Source organism: Barbus barbus (genome assembly GCF_936440315.1).
Source record: "Barbus barbus genome assembly, chromosome: 10".
Classification (NCBI taxonomy): Eukaryota; Metazoa; Chordata; class Actinopteri; order Cypriniformes; family Cyprinidae; genus Barbus; species Barbus barbus.
This window is the reverse complement of record NC_136738.1, coordinates 12,927,785-12,949,433: the sequence shown is the minus strand read 5'-3', so window position 1 is coordinate 12,949,433 and position 21,649 is coordinate 12,927,785. Positions and strand designations below refer to the sequence as shown.

Genomic DNA, 21,649 nt, shown 5'->3' with positions numbered 1-21,649 from the left:
AAAATTGTTTCCGGCTAAAATACAAGCCCATAGTAATGCTTTCTCCAATGAAAAATGTCTTGTCTGAAAGAAAAGAGAAATATGCACATATTACAAGTGAAAACAGTCCAAAGCCATTCTAAACAAATATTTCTTTAGATGTTGATGTGAGAGGACAACGGGGGACTTTTTCACTGAAGGAAGGATTGTTATGGATTATGGAGTTGTTGTTTTTTGGCCAGAAGCAACAGTTTGAAGTTAAAACATCTTGAAGAAACACTTTTTGCAAACACACATATTTTTTATTGTATTATTATTATTATTATTATTGGGCTATTTTGATGTTTTTATCAGCTCTTTAAGATAGGAATTTATTTTTTCCGGTGGATGCGTAGCAAAAACACAACCACTCTTTTTTTCAGTTTGGCCTGAGCCATGCAGTTACTCGCATTAACATAAATGCACATTTGGCCTGATGGTGGAGAGTTTGAGTTAGAGGCTCCGAATTTGCTGTTTAATATTGAGTCTGTCCTCTATCTCTGTGTTAAATTTCATAACTTTCTTGCAAGCGGTTCTATGGGCTTCTGTAGACCCGAGAAGTAAAAAAAGAAAGAAAAGAAAATGACGACGAAGAAGCGATACATTAGGTGCTTGGTCCCTAATAATAACAATACTAAAAAAAAAAAAAGGCTGGTCAACCTGATCTTAGCTGATCACATGCCTGGTTATTAATTTTGTAAATGCATATAAAAGTATGTTAACCCGGGTTTACAGTGTACAGTGTGAAATTACAAAACCTGACTATCCAGGATTAATTATGCCCCAAAGTAAGAATAATATTGTGAAACATAGAACAAGATAAGCAAAGGTTATTTTATACCAGGGTTAAAATGACACTAGGTGATTTAAGCATGAAAAGCTGAGAGAAAGGTCATATCTATTCCCTTTCTCCCTCTTTATGGCACAAAGCCAAATCCTATTGTTGACTAGTGTCAACAGGAAATAAATCTCTATTGGAGAATACCTGGCCAATGTCATTTCCTCTTCCTTTAAAAGGAATTTCCTGGAAACTTTCACTCGTTTTGTTCAAGTACTCTCTCAAAATAAAAGTGAAGGAGAGGAGAGAGCAAGAGAAGCTCGTTTGATTGAGCAGCGGTTAGACCGTTGAGCACCCAGACTGTAAACCACCCATCTAGCAGTTTAACCAGCGAAGGATGTCAGACTGGGAGATTTTCCTGTGACTGTAGAGCCGACTGCTGGAAAAAAAGGCTGGGATGAGTGATGTCACAGTGAGTCTACTGGTGTATTGCTCTTTACTGGTTTTTCTTGCTTTTCTTGTCCTGTTTTCTCAGGGTTTTGCCCTGATGTTTTTGGAAGAGATTTTATCGCTTAAATCTGTGCTGTTGCCGAAAGTGATATATTGTATGTTTCATCAAAACCAAATAACACATCCTTCTATTAATTCTAAATATACAGTCGTTTTATTTAAATGAACATTATTGTAATGTTTATTGTGTCAGATCCATTCATAGTTCAAGATTGAAGAGCTGGTGCTCTGAGATTTCCATTTCCATGATGCATGCATCATGCTCATGAAATATTTTGTCATGATTTTGCTCATGACAAAGTCTTTTATGTACAAATGTATTCACACTGACATGCTTTAGATCAAACCATATAAATAAAAGAGAGCAGAAGCCATTTGTGTGTTAGTTTAGCTTATGAGTAGTTTTATTTAGTTTTATTTATGTCGCCTCTGGCTTGTTTAGTTGGGGACACTTAATTTCCAGCGATATCGTCGACTTGATTGCACAGATACTATTTAAACTGAACTGAGCTGGACGATGACATCCCTGAATTCAATAATGAAATGCCTTTAACTGAAACTTGAGTGTTTAATCTTGTCATTTTACATTATCGTCACACTTTCCTATTTTGATATTGTAAAGTTGCTTTGACATAATCTGCATTGTTAAAAGCGCTATATAAATAAACGTGACTTGACTTGACTTATTAGTGTTGGCGGGTGTGTGTTTGCTACAGTTTTGTTTATGTGTGTTTGGTTGCCTTGAGTGGGCTGCCCAAACTTACCTTCAGTAGATACGTGCATATGTGCACTCTTAAGTTGTATGCTTTGTAACCGGGTGATTATCTCTCAAATAAAAGGTATCATCTTGTGTCAGTGCATATGCTGCCTGTGTCATTTTGATATATTGATAAAGAACAGCAGTTACATAAAAACCCAGAAGACTAATGGGTTACAGGCCTATATTTATTATGGAGAAATATATTTTGAACCATAATACCAAATTACTACAAGTGAATTCAAAATGATGAAACATTAATTTCTATCACTTATTTACACATGGCATCACAACTAAATATGAGGGAAAGTGTGAAGGTCTTGTGATTAACAACATCGCTATACTTTGCGCTCACTGATGTCTCTATATAGATATAGCCTTATATTAAATGACTAGATATATAATATAGAAATGCATTTATGTATCTATCTATGTATTTCCACCATGTTTGAAAGAGACATGTCCCTTGTAATGTAACAACTCATGTATTGTCTTGATTTCTGAGTTTCCCACTCATATATATGACTCAGTCATTCATGTACTCAGAATTTCTAATTAATGTCTCTGCATCTGCATATGTCGACTTCCCGACTTTATTCCCTACTATATGCAAACAGTATATGAAAAGCAGTCTGTCCAAATACATAGTATTCATAACACAATAACCAAAAAGTACCTGGATGAACTACTAGTTCCACTGAGATTCTGAAGTGAATCTCCAAAATATCCAGAAGATATTTTACTATCCCATGAGGCCACAGGAGAGGAGTTATGAATGGCAGTGAAGTAACGCAAATAACGCCATGAGTCACGTGACGACATTTACATTTATGAATTTAGCGCACGCTTTTATCAAAAGTGACTTATAAAAGATTTAACTTATTTTCTGAAAGATGTGATTGCCTCAGCTTTTTGAGTGGAGGAACGGAGAGGTTTTTGGAAATTGACTTTGCCTCGTTGTGAAGGAGCAGCAAGACTCATTCAGTGACCTGAGCGTACATTTGTAGTAGCGAATTGATGGAGGGAGGTTCTTTTCCCGGGGGATTCCTCAAAGCTAGCGTCTAAACCTTAAAATTGATTTTGGCCACAACTGGGAGTGGAGTGAGAGCAGGAGGAGTTTGACAAAAGTTCTCTTTGGCATCATCTGTAGAGGCTTAGTTGGGCTACTTTATTTTTTTCTAATGTTGTAAAACATGAACTTACATGACCAGGCCGAGCTCAGTTCATCATCAAACACATCAAATGTCGAGAATGTTCTCACTTGTTTGAACGATCAATCAAATGTAGTACCTATTTAGTCAGTGTGTGATTTTTTTTTTTTTTTTTTTAGATGCAGTTAATTTGCCAGATAAGAGATAGATGCTGTATAGATAAACTTGCAGTTTGTTGATGTCTTTGTTTTCCTTCTTTTGAGAATGATTTGAATATTCATGGCTTGAAACAGATGGGAAATTGACAGGCTTGTGCTGCTGTTCTGTGGATGTTTTGCCCTCCAGGGGTGTATTCCAGAAAGCAGGTTATGTGACATACCCGGGTAAGTTTGAGGATAAGCGAGCAGATAAACTCGGCTTTCAGTTCCAAAATCGGAGGTTACTTTTAGGGTATGTAAGTAACCATAGTAACTTGTTCTCTGAAGATAACCTGCTCCGGAGCAGGTTATGTTCCAGGGTTAGTTCACTTCAGTGCTATCAGTGCACACATGACATACTGACCAGCCTTCAGTGGGCCTGACAGATAGCGCACAACATTATATAACATTAGATTATGTAATATAGCCATATATATTTATATATACGTATATGGATTGAAAGCCACGTGTCTCATGAGTTTATATTTCAAATTTGAAGAAGATACCATGAAAAATGAGATTCCTGCAATATTTTTTTCTGAAACTATTTATAGTCATCCCACCCCCCTGTTTGAGGAAAAATAACCACCAAATAACCACCAAATGCATTGCAGAATTATACAAACTATTTTAGTCATTATACATATTCCTGCATAGTTTTTCAATTATAAAATAATAGACATAATTTTAGACATCATATAAGTGATTTATTTGAGCACTAAAAAATACAAAAATAATTAAGTAATAAAAAAGGAAAAAAAAAAAAGAAAAAAATTGCTTTGTATATAGTATGTATACTTAAGTATATATTCTGATTGCCAGACATGAAGTGATATTGGCAGACATGGTCATACAGTCAGTAATCACACGCTGATGTGCGTCCATACAGATGATAATCATGCAGATACGGCCACATTCCCCACACAATACACACACACACACACATATATAAAAATGTTGAAAGAAAAAAAAAAAAGAGTTTTTTTTATGGATAAAGCAGATCGCCAAGTTATGCCCCGCTCAGATGACAGCTGCGTCACAGCGTGCGTCACTCAGGAGAGAGCGCCAAATTCAAATAATCTATATTCCGCTTTTCTGAGACTTTTTTTCCGTGGACGGTCTCATTCTGTTTGTAAAACTGTATGCTACAACACCGTGTTGTTTTTTTACCACCAAGACGCTGTTTTTGAGCGTAATTTATTCCATAACGGACGCGAACAATAACTCTTCCGAAGAAATTAACCCTCTGGGGTCTGAGGTAATTTTGGGGCCCTTGAGATGTTTTGACATGCCCTGATATTTGTGCTTATTTCAGCTACTTATAATATACTATTGATCAACGTGTATTTTTTTTGTATTCAGCACAAACTATGCTACAATAATATGTGACCAAGGGTGGATGTACATGTTTGCATTTGTTAGAAACAAAATATTATGCATGGTTAGTAAGTTTTGGGGAAAAAAATAAGCTGAAAAGTAGCTGAAATAAGGCCATAAAACCCACACTAAATTGTCCTGAATAAGACTTTTGTGTAATCAGTCTTGTAGGCTAGAATATTTACTTCACAATTATGTGAAAATCATTCAGCTTACTCATTCACAGAAAACAATATATTGATTTAAATTTTTAAAGACATGTTTTGTGATCGAAAGCCAATATGCGAGGGAGTGGTAATAGCCTTGAATATTAAGTGATTTTCACCTGAGAGACAAAGGGCCCTCCCCTAAAGCTGCTAATGGCCCATCAGTGTGACTGTGACTGAGGCAGGTAAGAGAGTGAGAGGAGACTGAAAAAATTAGGTTTTTAAATTATTTGTATTTTATTTACAACACAGTATAATCAAAACATACATAATGAAGGTCAAAGACACATTATCGTGCACACTGATCTACCCACAGAGATGTGAACAGACTTTGAGTTATTCCTGCAACAGATTCTGTTCAACAAGTGAAACAAGTACCTGACATTTACTTATTTCCATGGATTCAAGAAGAAAAAAACAATCAGTAGTCAAGAATCTTGTTTTACCATAGAATATCAGTGTAGTTGACCATGTGATGTTGGTACAGCGATCTCAGAGGAAAACATCTTGAAGAAAGTCATCAGGATTCATCTGTGGTTCAGGCACCTGATTCAATAAAATACAAACAACCAAAAAAAAAAAACATTTGTGAGCATAGACTCATGTATGCTTTGTACTATCGTACACAAAAAAGGACATTTTATATCTGAGAAACTAATTATTATTGTTTAGTATGTTATTAAAAACTATTTTTGAACAGAGTAGGCTATTAATAATAAACATGTTGTAAACATAATTAGACTCGTAGCATTCATCATGTTACAATGTACTCTCATATTACTTTTATTGTTTTATATAGAGCATGAAAACAACAGTTTGGGGAAAAAAAAAAAAACAGATTTTTGTAGTCATATAGCCTAGTATGCATGATTTGATAGCAGCTGTTATGATTCTGCAGCCATAGACTCATGTATGCTGTGAACCACAAAAGGATGTACTTTGTACCATTTAAAAAAAGGATATTTTATATCTGAGAAACTAATTGTTATTGTTTAGCACGATAATACATCTATTTCTGAACATTAAACATTCTTAGATGCGTAGCATTCATCATGTTGTCGTTTGGGAAAAACCCAACTAAACGCGTTCAGGTTTGTCACAATAACACGTTAACTAATGCAAAAAAGAAGCATTACTTACTCATCAGATCGATCGATGTCTTCTGGATGAACTCTCCTCTTATTCTGAGGTAAATCCAGCCTTTACTCAGCGCATCTTCTTCCAGAAACGAACAGTAGCAGAGATGAACAGAGTCTCGTGACTGTTTGTTTATGTTGTTAGGCGTCTCCAAGCGTGCGCAGGTCACGTGGTTATTTACATGTGAACACGAGGGGGCGGGATCACATTAGAAATAATGAGTTAGACTGGACAGACTGAACATCGTGTCGGTTTCATACGGATTACTTTATCACAGAACATTTGTTTTCGACAACACTTCAGTTGAAAGCAGACACTTTAGGCTTTCTATAGAGATAACTCTCATGTTTCTGTGTTGAGTATTTGCTGAGTTACACTTCATTTTAGTGACGAGTTACTATTAACAGATCGCGGAGACGGAGAAGACAGAGAGCGCACCCTGTTTGTTTTCTTTTTTCCCCAAAACCACAAAGTTTTGTTGTAATCGTGAGTGTACTCAAAAAAAAGTAGACACTTAACAGTTTTGATTGATGTACAACACTTATTTGTGTGACCAAAATCAACAGAGTATTTTTAGTGTCTTTTGCACTTATCTTAAAAAAACCGAGTTCGTATCGCCGGCGATACAGCCGACCCCAAAGGGTTAAATGTAAACAAAGGAATAGTCATCCTTATTACAACGTTATTGTTTTGCTGGACTAAAAGTGCTCGCTGGGATGTTGTTCTGTGGACCCTTACCTCTCTAACTAAACTGGGATTTCAGCAGTGGACGCGTTTGTGATTCGTTATTACAATGATAATGGTACGTACTGCTTTTTTATTCTGCATGTTTTGATGTGTATTGCTTACACAAATGTAGCAAATACATTCCTTATAAGCTTTCCATCGAAAAACCGCGATCTGTCTTCGATGCTTGAGGCTTAGACCTTCAGAATGATATATAGTTTGTCAAGATTAACTTTGTCCCATTTCATTTATTATATTAGAAAACAATGACACATGCAAACAAAGAGCGTTCAGTGCGCCGTCGCTCTGGCAAAGGTTAACAGGTTAACCTCCCTCATCGGAGCGCTCTGTTTGAATAGGCATGGTGGATTGTAGACTCTGAAGTAAACACCCACTGCTATGATTGGCTAATAGTCGTGTATGTTTGATAGCCTACATTTCTCATAGATGCTGTGATTTACGTCAAAAACGCATAAATAACTCAATACATATCAAACGATTTGTAAGAATGGACAAAGCAAGAGTGATCACGTTATGAAAACAGTTACTCACACTTGTGTTGCGACATTACTGTCAGATCCAATATAGTCGCACAGCATCTTTCAGTTTGTCTTTCTGAAAATCCCGCATCGAATTGTGCCTTGTTTGTAAACGAATCCGCGGTAAAATGAAGTGAACAAAGGACCAAGTTCTTACTGATGCGGTCTGGAACTTAATTCAATAATTTGTTTAACATAAAGTTAAAGTATGTAAAAATAAAGTTCATCAAATTTTTCCTAGCTTTGGGATCAGAAGAAAGGCATCGCAAACACTGTTTTTCCACAACTTGGCACTGCACAGACTTGTTGTCTTTGGAGCATCTTTATAATTTGGTTTGTGTGTACACCTGCGTTCACCTCTTGTTATTTACACTACATGCGCAAGTTGGTGGGCAGGGCTAAACAGGCAGAAGCAGGTGTTGATGATCTTCTGTGGAGTAGAGTAGAACATTCCACAAGCTGTTGTTTTGGCAGATTGGCTTCAGTATAAGCTGTTTTTAGACTAAGGAGAAAGTTCTGAGTCCTGAAAACTTACAGGATGTTTTTATAGTACAGTGACCTCTTATGTCAAAATTTTGGGTTTTCAGTTCATGGACCCCTTTCACAAAATCCCTGTCCATGAATTACCTTTACAGGAATGTTGTGGGATCTTTGGATTCCCTTCTAAAGTTTGGCTGCAGTATATTGCATAAACACAAAGCGACTAACTGGCCACGACTAACTAGTATGACGTCATACTGCTCAGGCCCCACGCACGACCGCTGACGGACTGTCTCATATTAGCATATCTCCACCCTCAGCCAGTTGTGCTCTGTCCGTCGTTTTCTCCACGTTCTAGCAGCTGTAGCAACAACGACCCGTAAGGAATGCAGATGTTTTGTATTTGGATGTAAAAATGAACGTAGCGCAAGTCTTAATTTTCTCCCGACACCCGAGCCACTGAAGACACAGTGAATTGGTTTTGTTTTTGATGGGAATGCACCACCAAATTCATGTCTGCGGAAATCATTATTAAAAAAATATTACTGAACAAAAAAATATGTAATTGTAAGAGAACTGTTGTGTGTGTGTCATGTGTTCCTGCCTCTTGTGCCCATATTTGGTTTGTTTCCTGTTCTCGTTTCATGTCATTAGTAGTTTATCCTTGTCCAGCCGTGTCTGTTAATTTACCTGTGTATTTATAGTCCTGTCTGTGTTGTGCCATTTTGTCTGGTCTACTCGTTACTTCCCGGTGTTTGATGTCTGTGTCTGCCTTGCCTTGTCCTGCCCTGACCTTTAAGTAAAGTATTATTTGAGTTTACATCCTCGTATGCGTGTTCCTTGTTCCTCCCTCGTGTGTACACCGTGACAGAAGACCAGACCAGTACAGTAAGCGTCGTCCCTTCACCGCGGTTTGTTTTGTCCAGTTTTCTAGTGTTTTTTGTTCCTGTGTTTTGTGTTTTTGCCCGCCGTTCGCGGGTCTCACGCCGCGGTCTGTGGGGAAAGCACACCCACTGTCCGCGGCTCCCCCAAGTCATGCCGGCCGCTCACTCCAGCCTGCCGTTCGCGGGAGATGAGGCTGCCGTTCGCGGATCACCAAGCCCGCCGGTCGCTGGAGAGGAGGCTGCAGTTCACGGGAGTCAAGCCCGCCGGATCGCCGCGGAGTCAAGCCCGCCGGATCGCCGCTGAGTCAAGCCCGCCGGATCGCCGCTGAGTCAAGCCCGCCGGATCGCCGCTGACTCAATGCCCGCCGGATCGCCGCTGACTCAATGCCCGCCGGATCGCCGCTGACTCAATGCCCGCCGGATCGCCGCTGACTCAATGCCCGCCGGATCGCCGCTGACTCAATGCCCGCCGGATCGCCGCTGACTCCAGCTCGCCGTGCGCGGGGTATCATGCCGCCGTCCGCGGCTCAAGGACCCCGCCGTTCGCGGGAGATCACGCCGCCGTCCGCGGCTCAAGGACCCCGCCGTTCGCGGGAGATCACGCCGCCGTTCGCGGCTCACCGACCCCGCTGTTCGCGGGAGATCACGCCGCCGTTCGCGGCTCACCTTGGCCACTGTTTCGCGGGGAAAGCCAACCCGCCGTCCGAGGTCACTCGGCCCGACACCGGTTGGGGCTGCCTCCAGCCCACCGGTCCCTGCCGTTGGGATGGTCAGCCGGCCGGCTGCCACCGTTGTGGTAGTGGCAGCCGGCTGCCGCCGTATTGACCAGTAACCGAGGACTTTTTAACTTGTGTCTAGCCCCGGAGGGCTCCTGATACCCCCACGCCCCCAGGGAAATTTTTGGGGGGGGGTAGTAGGGTTCCGGCTGTAGGGGCCGGGCCGAGAGGGGTCCGAGGCCAAGGCTCCGTAGACCATCTGCCTTGGCCTTCTGTGCTCCCTGCACCGCCATGGTCACCTCTCCTGGGTCTCCGCTGGTCTCGTCCAGCTCTCCTGGGTCTCCGCTGGTCTCGTCCAGCTCTCATGTGTCTCTGCTGGTCTCGTCCAGCTCCGCTGTGTCTCCGCTGGTCTCGTCCAGCTCTCCTGTGTCTCCGCTGGTCTCGTCCAGCTCTCCGATGTCTCCGTCTGTCTGTATCGCTCTGGAGGTCCCTGTCCTGTGTTCCGGTCCGTGTCTGTCCTGAGAGGCCTCCAGAGCGCCCACCCCCCCTCCCCGATGGAACTGTTAAGGCTCGGGACGAGCCTTTCGGGAGGGGGGAGTAATGTAAGAGAACTGTTGTGTGTGTGTCATGTGTTCCTGCCTCTTGTGCCCATATTTGGTTTGTTTCCTGTTCTCGTTTCATGTCATTAGTAGTTTATCCTTGTCCAGCCGTGTCTGTTAATTTACCTGTGTATTTATAGTCCTGTCTGTGTTGTGCCATTTTGTCTGGTCTACTCGTTACTTCCCGGTGTTTGATGTCTGTGTCTGCCTTGCCTTGTCCTGCCCTGACCTTTAAGTAAAGTATTATTTGAGTTTACATCCTCGTATGCGTGTTCCTTGTTCCTCCCTCGTGTGTACACCGTGACAGTAATAAAAGTAATATTAATATGTAATTTAAAGAAATAGTTTAATTTAGCTCAAAGGGAATCTTGTATGATTTTATAGGGATTTGAACAGAATCACTGTTATGGCGATTCACTGAACGAGCCATGTAACAAACTCTGCACTGGATATTAAAATCTAGTGAAAACACTATTAAATAGCACAGTAACAAGATCGGCAGATTAAGACATTAACTTGTGAGCACAAAACAAGATACTTCTCTTTTCAATATAAATATTTCAAGATAAACTAATCTAACACATGAACGCAAGCATTCACACATTCACACGTTGCAGAAAGAGAGAAAGTAAGGAAAGGATGAGTTTAAGAGAATGGAAATGTGAAATCCCAAGTTTACAGCAATATGTTCAATTGCATAGACCTGAACAACCATCAATCACTTCTTTAACCCTCGCTTTGAGTTTCTCAATGAGGCTAAAATTTATATTAAATGCACCTGATTCAGTTAGAACATGGAGGTGTTACTTGCTTTGCCTGTGTTAAGGGGTTTCCTTTGTGTATCATCGTTGCAGACAGGGGGTTCCCCGAAGTGTCTGATTGGCTGGAAGTTCAATAGTTTTGAAGTGACGTCTTGGGCGTTTAATGAGGATGCGGAGTTGTTCTGGTTGAAGTTTGAAGAGAGTGCAGTCGGAGCTGGACTTTGCAGCAAACTTACATTAGAATACGAAACTCCACGGAAAGAAAAGAAACTAAAGTAAAAGAATAAAAATAAAAGGAGGTAATGAGACTAGGTGGCTTTCTTCTCATTATGGTAGCAGCTGGCACGTGGGCCAGAGCAAGAAGAGGAGAAGGGTGACAAAGAGAGTAAGAGACTGACTAATGGTGTCCTGACTTTTTAAACTCGGCTTTCAGACCGTCCCATCTGGACATCTTGACCAATTAGATACTGTCCTTGCTTGGGGTGTTGCTCTGTTCCTCCACCAGGTCAATAAATCAACGTTATCTGTTCAGTCAGAGGTCCAAACTTTACAGGCTCTTGCAAAGTATGCTTTTGAACATGATTTCTATAACAAGACTATGATACATTTGACAAAGAATTAATTGGAAGAAACATTTAAAGCATGAATTTTCAAACTCATACATACCAAACATGAATGTTACCCTTTAAGGCTTAAGCTATTCAATACTTATTAAAAGCAAGACATACACAATGAGTGATTAAAACAAGGATAGTCAAATGTGTGGGTTACAAACATAATATGGGGTTCTGCATAGAAATGTCCTTTTAGGATGATTTTATGTGCATATGAAAAAGAAAGTCTTTGTGTAGTTCTATGGAGAACAAAGGCATGTTCTTTAGACAAAGGAATTTTGGTTTGGTCGGTCTTCTGTGTGTGGAGACCTGCCCAAGAGAGTCTGTAGCTCATAATTTTCTATCACAGGTTTACATGTGACCATCAGTCTTGAATACTTGCAACAAATTTGACAGTCGCCTTCCTGAATTGGAATTATCAATAAGTGTTCTTTTGTCTCAAGGTTGTAAGCTATTCTGTGAAAAAGGCTTGCTGGTTAGTTTTGCTTCAGACTAGTTGGAGCCAGGAATCCGATTTATGACGTTGTCCTGTTACAGCTTTGAGGCCCCTCTTTCTGGAATCTCAGCTTCTCAGGTTTCAATGTTCTGATGCATCTTAAATTTTTCTGATTCAGTCTGTGATATCCTACAAATATATTAGATTCGTTTTCCTGAATAAAAAAAAGTTAAATTTTTATGCATTCAGTCACTTTTGACCGCAAAGGTACCAAGTGTGACCCACAAAGGAAGCGGAGGGTTAAATAAGGAAAATAAAAATAACCGTTTATGATATAATAAAATAAAATAATGTATATAATGAAACAAGATTTTAGTCATGTCATCTCCCTCTTACCTAAATGGTCTCTTATAGAGCCCTGCATTTCGGCCCGGGCCCGATGGGCCCTGACTTTTTTTACGCCTCTAGGGCCGGGCTTCTGGACAATTTTCATGTCATAGTTCAGACACGGGCCGTGCCTCGGGCCTGTTTTGGGTTTCTCCTTATTTTTATATTGTAGACATCCATCGATTAGTGATGAAAAAAAATTGTTGCGCTGGTGGAAACAACACGAGACAGTGCTGCCGCGACTGAGAAGCAGGTCGATGGTGTTTAGTGTCTCGCAGCAGCAATGTGCGCAAGTGACTTCGGCTCTTCAGCTGAAGAGTTCTGCGTTCAAATGCACGCAACAGGCTAAAGCTTGCTGCAAAACCCCAGCAAACATAACCATGAATGTGTCTGTGGGAAATAGTAAGGAGATATTTGAATTATTTACTAATAAACTGAAGTGTTTGCGCTGGTGCCTCCATGTCCTGCTGAGCGCGCTTTAGCTTCTACTCTCCGCACAAACTTAGATATAGGCTAGCGCACATTATTATTATAGCACAGGTTTAACGTTTAAACATTGTTATATGCTTGAACTGTTTTAGTATATCTATAGATTTTATTTTAGGCAAGTCGTGATGATATGAGAAGGCTAAATTTATCAAACATAGGCTATGATCAGCTCATGCCGCTGGCTGCTTGGTCGTTACTTTAAAACACCAAAAACTTATAGGCTATTTAACGAACAAAAATGCTCCAAATGTTTTTTTAAATTAACTTAATAAAAAAAAAAAACGAAACAAAATATAATAATTTTGCCATTACACACAAAACTGAACTATTTTAATAGCCGAAACTGTTTTAGGAGAAGGAGGAAAAAAAGACGGGCTCGGGTCGGACTCGGGCCGGTAATTCTGATAAGCTGTCGGACGTGGCCCGGGCTAGGGCCTGAGTGTCTCGGGCCAGGGCCGGGCTAGGGCTTAAATTTGAGGCCCGTGCAGGGCTCTAGTCTCTTATTCTTTTTTCTTTTATCATTTGTATTCTGTCTTTTGTCATTTGTAGGACTATACTGTTTAAATACTGTGCTACTCGGTTACTCCTAAAGCTGCCCTAAAAACCAACAAAAGAATCATGATAAAATTGTTGACTGTGATCCTGCCCGAAAATAAATTGCAATGTGATGTTTTTGCCATATCTCCCACCCCTGCATTGAAATTTGTGTAAGCCTGCGTTTTTGTTCTTCCACATTCACATAAATGGAAGCCCAATGGAATGGAAAGTGTAATGTCACTGTCCCTTTACTCACATCATTCTTGGGGTTTAAGAATTGAGAATTGTAGTTTGTAGTCCAAGTGTCGCTTTATGACACTGCTGTTTGTGCTCTCTGAAGAGTTACTACATTGTCATTTATCAGATGTTTTATTATACAAAATACTGGACATTTGCTAGAGTCAGAGGCCCACTGAAACTCAGGGTCTGTTTAAAAAGATTGCTGGCAGGGTTTGAGTTAATGGATCAGGTCTGCTTTTCCTTTTCAGGGGACAGTGGGAGTGTGAAACTGATGTCTCTGATGTCAACAGATTGTTCTCTAGAGAGCGCTGCTCTAACTGTGTGTTGAGAATTTATAGTTGTCACCTTTTAGAGCAGTGCATTACCTCCTCAGTGCTGCAGGAAAGAACTAATTTACAGTTAATCTAGGGTGCGTGACGTGATTGCTTTCAGTGTTTGTTGAGGGGATTTTAAAGCATTTTTGGGTTGCACTATGGTACATGGAGTGCGTGTGTTTACTCCTGGCTCAATCGTGATACTGTTCTTCATCAGAGACAGAGACTGAGTATGTGTATTGTGTTTAGGAGCTGCAGTTTGAGCGTTTGACTTGGGAATTGGAGGTGGAGCGACAGATTGTGGCCAATCAGCTGGAACGATGCCGACTGAGTTCAGAATCCCCAGGAGCTGCTAGTGGCGGGTACACACAAACATACGCACACACACACACACAAAACACAACTGCAGCATTAACCTGCTGACCACTGATAGTGTGCATTTACATTACTCTTTTTTTCATTTAATATCCAGAAAAAGTAGAGGAAGAGAGAGAGTAGTAAAGATTTAAAAATGTGGCCGTGCCATATGGGCCAACTTTCCATTTTAATACATAATCATCATGCCAAAAGAAGAGCAACATAAAAATCTTTAATACATTTTTATATTGTAAAATAAAGCAACTTGAATATTATTATAATGCCTAAAATACACAAAATAAATAAATTTATTTTTCCCCTCTGTAACTGTTTTTATTGAACATACTGTTCTTGAATTCTCTAGAATCACAGAATGAATCATGGTTAATTGATTTAATATCAACACTCCTATTTTCTGTTAATAAAGAAAAGTTTGAAAACAAGCAGCTTTGTTGTAATTACAACAGAAATACAAGAAATATCTTCAGTTGTGTGGTAGGGATGGGGGGAAAAAAATCTGATCTATCACAATTCTCTCATGCTTATGACCGATAGTGATCCATTGGCAGGTGTTTGTATTTGGTTTTGAGTTCAGGTTTTGAGAAGGCTGCTTTACAGAAGTGGCCAGTGAGAATGCTAGTCAAAGACCACGGCGAGGGCTCTGGCATAGAAAGACATGACCAATGTGGGCAGTCACGTTTCATTCTTAGTCGCGTGCTGAAGCTGATGATCGTTTTAGTTAGCAAATCTGTGAAGCTCACTCAGAACATAAACACCGGTGAGCCATAATCAGGATAGTGTGTACTAAAATGCAGATAAAATGTTATATTAATTATTCAGTTAATAATGATCTAATATTAATTATTAACAGTATTATTACATATTTTATGCACATTTGATCACCTATTACTGCATTATTGTAGTGCTTAGTTTTATTATCAGTATTAACAAATGTTGCCTGTAAATACCAAAATGAGCCTTAGACATAAGCATCTTAAAGGGGTCATATTATGCTCAAAGTCTTGATTTTGTTTTGGGGATGTACTAGAACATGCTCTCATGCTTGGTGGTTTGAAAATCGCATAATTTTTCACATAATTTACATTATTACAATTATGGCAAGCAGTTTTGACTTATTCATTCTCAGGATATGAGTTCTTGATATCAACAATTCAATTTTTACTAGTTAAAATGTTAAATCTTGATATCAGGAATTACATTTCTACTAGTAACAATGGCAATTTTTGATATCTGTAATTGTATTTTCACTAGTTAAATGTCACCATAGGCAGCCATTCAAATTTAATTGTTGATATCAATAATTAATTTCTTAGTTGAAATTACAATTTCTCATATCAGAAATACAATTCTTACTAGTAAAAACCTTTATTTTTGATATCAGTAATCACGTGGTTGCTACTACAGATGTATGGCAAGCCATTTTAACATTTAAAACTGTGATTTGACTATCTATAAATATAATTTTGGATAGTAATAATTATAATTCAAAGAGTCATAATTATAATTTGACTAGTCACAATGACAATTAGAGATATCTGCAATTATAATTGCACTAGTAAGAAATCAGATTAGAGATATCTCTAAATACTTTGACTAGTCAAAACTCCATTTAAGATATCTGTAATTACTTTACAGATATCTTCAATAGCGCGTCATACATCCGCAAATGTAATTATAGATACCTCTAATTCAATTTCGACTAGTCACAATTATAATTTAAGATATCTGAATTGCACTAAGTGTAAATAGAATCTATAGCTATTTGCACTGTTAAAATAGCAATATTTTCTGCTATTTACACTACTTATTTCAAATGGTGGCAATAATCTGCACCTCAGTATTGTAGTACATTATAAAACAGTACGCAATAATAACGTATTGAGTGTAAATTTTAATTTTAATTCCAATTTTTAATGGATGCCACCTCATTGGGACAATATAAAGCCCTCCGTACACCTACCCTAACCCTACCCAATATTTATTTTCAACTTTTGAATTATTTCCTTAATTTTTATTGAAAAGAAATGCCTTTCCGATACGATATGAGATTTGAAAAGGGAGAAAAAACGTTTGTCAAAGGCGGATTTGAACTCTGGTCGATCGCGTCAAAAAGCAAGGACTTTAACCTCTATGCCACTGAAACTGATACTGATTGAGCATTGTCTTTCATTGTTCACTATCTAAATCACACGTTGGTAGGCAGATAGTTTAAATAGCTGAGGCTATTATTACACTATTTGTTCTTTTAACATTATATCAAATGTTGCAACGGCTGGCATGATTCTTATATGTGTGTTCGTTTGTAAATAAAGGCTAACACAATTTAATGCACAGCACACACGTCTCAACACTATGATATAAAACAGGACAAAATCTTATTTAAGTCCTCTCTGTATAGCCTACCACTTTTACACATGCTCCAGCAACATTTTTATTTCCATACTTTTGAATTACTTCTGTATACACAGTTTAAAATCACCCAAAGACGCAGGACCTTTATTATACAACTCTTAGACAAAATGGCAGATGACAACAGTTTCCAAGCTAGGATTGGTTAAATAAAATGTTTAAGGCGGGGCTCAACAAAGGTGTATTTGCATGCAAAATTTTGATATCTAGAAAGGAATTTTGACTAGTCAAATTGTTAATTCCAGATATCTACATTGCAATTACACCTAGTCACAAAGCTTAATACAGATATCTTCAAAAAAGTTATTCCTAGTCAAAAATCTGATTGGGAGATCCATAATTAAATTGCAGATATCTTTAAATGGGTTTTGGCTAGTCAAAACTCATTTGAAGATATCTCTAATTGAATTATCACTAGTCAAATTGTAATTTGAGATATCTCTAATTATAATTTTGACTAGGCAAATCATATTTAAAGATATCTTGAACTGGAATTATGACTAGTCAAAACTCATTTGAAGATATCTGAAAATATTTTTCAATGGAAGTCAATGCAAGATTATGACTAATCGTAATTGAATTGTAGATATCTGGAATGTCAACTGACATTGTAGATATCTTCAACGCATATTATGACTAGTTATAATCACATTGTAGATATCTTAATTCCAATTACGACGAGTTATAATTGCAATGTAGATATCTGGAATTACAATTGTGACTATCCGAAATTATATTTATGGATAGTCAAAACAAAGTTTTAAATGTTATAAAGGCTTGCCATACAGATGTCTATTCTTGATATCAACAATTTAATTCTTGATATCTACAATTTAATTGTCACTAGTGACAATGTTAATTTCTGATATCTGAAAATGTATTTCTGATATCAACAATTGGGAGGGTAATTTCTGATATCTAAAATGACTTTTGTTACTAGTAACAATCACATTCATGATATCAGAAATGAACATCGTCACTAGTGACAATTACATTGTAGATATCAACAATTAAATTGTTGATATCAAGAATTGTAACGGTTGCTGTCCAGGGAGACAGGAGAACGAGGAGTATAAAACAAAATTTATTAAACTTTATTAAATGAAACAGAAGCTGACGCAAGGTTAACAGCATAAAACGTAACTTTAAGACTAGACGAAGACTTAAGGGAAACTGAGGACTTATAAGGACTAGAGAACAAAGGAGCAAACGAGGAAACAAGATAATTAATCAAACACAGGTGATGATGATCATTAATTAACAAAACTAGGACACGAACTAAAACAGGAAGAACCAAATATGGGCAGAAAGGAAACTAAACAGAAACAGATACGTTACAAGAATAGACGTCTGTACTAGTAACCATGTGATTACTGATATCAATAAAGGTTTTTACTAGTAAGAATTGTATTTCTGATATGTGAAATTGTAATTTCAACTAGTAAGAAATTAATTCTTGATAACAATTAAATCTGAATGGCATCTTATGGTGGCATTTAACTAGTGAAAATACAATTACAGATATCAAGAATTGCCATTGTTACTAGTTGAAATTGAATTCTTGATATCAAGAATTAGCATTTTAACTAGTGAAAATTGAATTGTTGATATCAAGAATTAACATTGTTACTAGTGAAAATGTAATTGCTGATATCAAAAATAGCCATTGTTACTAGTAGAAATCCAATTCCTGATATCAAGAATTAGGGTATACCTATTAAGCACACCAAAATCTACATTGAGACATTTTTAATGCACAAGATATTGGTTTCGGTACAAAAAGTTATGTTAAAATAAAATATTAATCTCTCACATAAAAATATTGAATTTTATTTTAAATGACGAAAGATTTTCAATTTTCAAAACATCAATTGCAAAAAAGTCTGGCTATGTGTATGGATGCAAAGTGTGTACGCTATTCTCTGTCATCAATAACGCATGGATACGCTGTTTCCGTTCAAATCAGCGTAAACAAACGTGCAATACGTATCCATGATGCGTTACTGATGACAAACAATAGCGTACGCACTTTGCGTCCATCAGATACTTTTCAAAATGGTGCTACGCTGACACAGAGAGACAGAAAGGAGACGAATTGTTGAATAAATGTCTTTATTTTTATTTTCTCTGCGTACAAAAAGTATTCTCGTAGCTTCAGAAAATTCAGATTGAACCACTGATGGCAGATGGACAATTCTGACCATGCTTTTCATACTTTTATGGACCTTGACAGTGTAATTTACTATGCAGTCAGTGGGCCTCCCGGTTTTCATCCAAAATATCTTAAATTGTGTTCAGAGGAAGAACGAAGCTTTTACGGGTTTGGAACAACATGGGGGTAAGTGAATATTGACAAAATTTTCATTTTGGGGTTGAGTATCCCTTTAACTTAAAGTGAAAAAAATTTTAAAAAAAATTATTACACACAAACATTTAGGCTACAACGGCCTAAAGTAAACCGTGGAACATAAAAGAAGATAATTTGAGAAACATGTCAGTATTGTTTGTTCATACAATGAAAGTCATTGGTAACCAAAACAGCTTTGTCACCAACAGTCTTCAAAATACCCAAGTCCCCTTAAAGTCAGCATGAAATCAAAATTGAAATTATTTCATTTAAAAATTAAATTATTTTTTAATGGAATACTGTAGTGTTTATTATAAATAATTTATCCGTGCACTTCATTATTTATTTTTTTTAATTCATGTGCCCTCGTAATCTTTAATCAAAAATGTTAACCTCCCCTCCCCCTCAAAAGGGCTCATCTTCTCTTGCGGTCATGAGCTATGCAAAGTCGGAGCTAGTGGCGTAAGGGGTAAACGCTGGGATAAATGACAGGGGGAAAGCTGAAGCTGATGCTTCACTTTATAGAAATAAATGCATTGACCAGTGCTGACGCAAACCATTGGGGAGTACACTACCCTTAAAAATTGAAAGGATATTAGTATATTACCACAACATTACTCTTAGGACATCGCAGAGTTTTTTTTTTTCTGCAGCCATTACAGCGCTAACACAGACCCGTTATCAGACTGACGGGAAGAAGCGGCAAAGGCGTTGGATGGGGGTAGTGGGAGGTGAATGAATGTCTGTATGTATGAGCGTATGAGTGTGTGTATGTGTAAGTTCGTGTGCCTAGAGATCCGCCGCGCTGGCACTCCAAACAAGTTGTCTCAGTCCGCAAATCACAAGGTGTTTGTTGAGGGGGGAGGGAAGAAAGAGCGTCTCCCTGCAGCATTCATCCGGGGAGTTAGATTCCAGAGCAACCTTGCCAAGCTGTTCTGTTGTTTTGGGAAGCCGAAAAGAGATGAGACTGATTGGTCTTTGGGCGAACAGCTGCCTTCTAATTTCACAGCTATTCTCATTGTCCATTCTGATCTCCTTGTCCATCAATTTTCCTTTCCAAAGCCGAGAGCTTAGCCGTGATCGAATCCATATTGCGGTTAATAGTCTCTGTCTCAGAGCCGACCGCTCTGCCAACTGCTTCAATCATGACGGGCAGCCTTGTGAGGTTTTGGACAGCTGTTCCGTCTCCTGAATTCTCTGATAACTCAGGGCAACACCTAATCCAAACAGCAGAAACCCAGTTATCATGGTTCCGAATAGGTAGATGTCTTCAATGTCCTCCACGGAAAGAGCCGCCAGACACACGACCCGCCACCTCTCCCATGCGTCCATCGTGTAGCCAGCTGCGAAAGTCCCAGCAGGACACTTGGGTTCTCCCGATCCCAAACTTCTAGTCGAGAAGATGGTGTCAATTGCGTTAAGAGACCAGTTGATCAGATCCATAATTTTGGTTTTGTAGAATAGTGCAGAGAGAGTCTCTTGAGTGTTAGACAAGGGCAAGACAAGAGAGCAAGCAGGGGAGATAAGGGTAGGGAGGGAAGAAAAATGCGACCGCCTTCGCTGAGAGCCAAACGAGAATATTAAATGAATTAAACTATAAATTTAATGGTCATGGCCATAATGGAGATAATGAAAATGTCTGAAGACTGTTATGAAAATTATTGTTAAAAATAAATATGACATGAAAACATGTCTATGAAAACATGAACACATGATTAGATGTTAGATTATGATTATGATGCAGCAATCTTATTAAAAAAAAAGAAGCATCTAAAAAAGAATAGCTGCCTGAGGTGAAGCTGACTTTATGCCAATAAACTGAAACCCGTTCTATGACGCTTCCTATGATTTTAATCAGATAACTTAGATACATAACATAAACGTAACATTACAACTTGTATCAGCACAAAAGGATGCACATGCCAGTGAACTTTGTTACGCGCTATAGCGCGAGAGAGAGAGAGCTGCCACCGTGTTGCGCTTTCAACAACGTGCTGAAACACGGTTAAGGACGGAATTTACTATAGATTTCACATCCTATAAAGTTTTCATTATAATGCTATGTTTATGAAATTCCAGTGAACTTTAAATTACGCGCTATAGTGAGAGAGAGCTCCCGCCGTGTTGCGCTTTCAGCAACGCGCTGAAACACGGTTAAGGACGGAATTTACTATAGATTTCATATCCTATAAACTTCTCATTATAATGTTTGTCATTTAATGTTTATTGCAGATTTGTGCTATATTTTCATCTACATTATCAAGCGATTCATAAATTCCTCCATTCGCCTATGTTTTCGTAGCCATACGAAGTACGAAAACAATTTTAATTGAAGTAGGCCTATGCCTACTGTTGAACAAATATGATGAAAAAAATCTCTGCTGCATTATTATAGGATCAGTATTTTTGAATTTTGAAACATCTAAAAGCAATATGACCATCTCAAATAACTCAATATCGCGCATTGCATTTGAGCATAAAACTAAGCACTGGTAATATGCAGCGCATTCAGCATGTAAATAAATGTTAATATCCCAAAGCATCCTATATTAGATTAATCATATGTATGTAGCTAACCCAGACATCACTACCTGACTTCAAAGCCAAGCTTTTCTCTCTTCTAACCACGTCTATACTTTGAACCGCATGCTGTTGCAAGCTA

At 38.4% G+C, this 21,649-nt stretch overlaps 1 protein-coding gene across 7 annotated transcripts in view; it reads left to right on the top strand.

Annotated features, from left to right (window-relative positions):
- The window catches only part of LOC306875787 (plakophilin-4-like), a 121,804-nt gene that overhangs the window by 27,252 nt on the left and 72,903 nt on the right, over positions 1-21,649 (top strand). For 6 of the 7 annotated variants that reach the window (XR_013784770.1, XM_079426513.1, XM_079426515.1 and 3 more), the window contains one exon: positions 14,103-14,215. The exons of the other annotated variant lie outside the window; for it this stretch is intronic. Coding sequence is in view for 5 of the 6 variants with exons in the window: in XM_079426513.1 (XP_079282639.1) it covers positions 14,103-14,215 (113 nt within the window). In the remaining variant the exon portion in view is untranslated. The remainder of the gene's footprint in view (positions 1-14,102; positions 14,216-21,649) is intronic. 7 annotated transcript variants of the gene reach the window in all.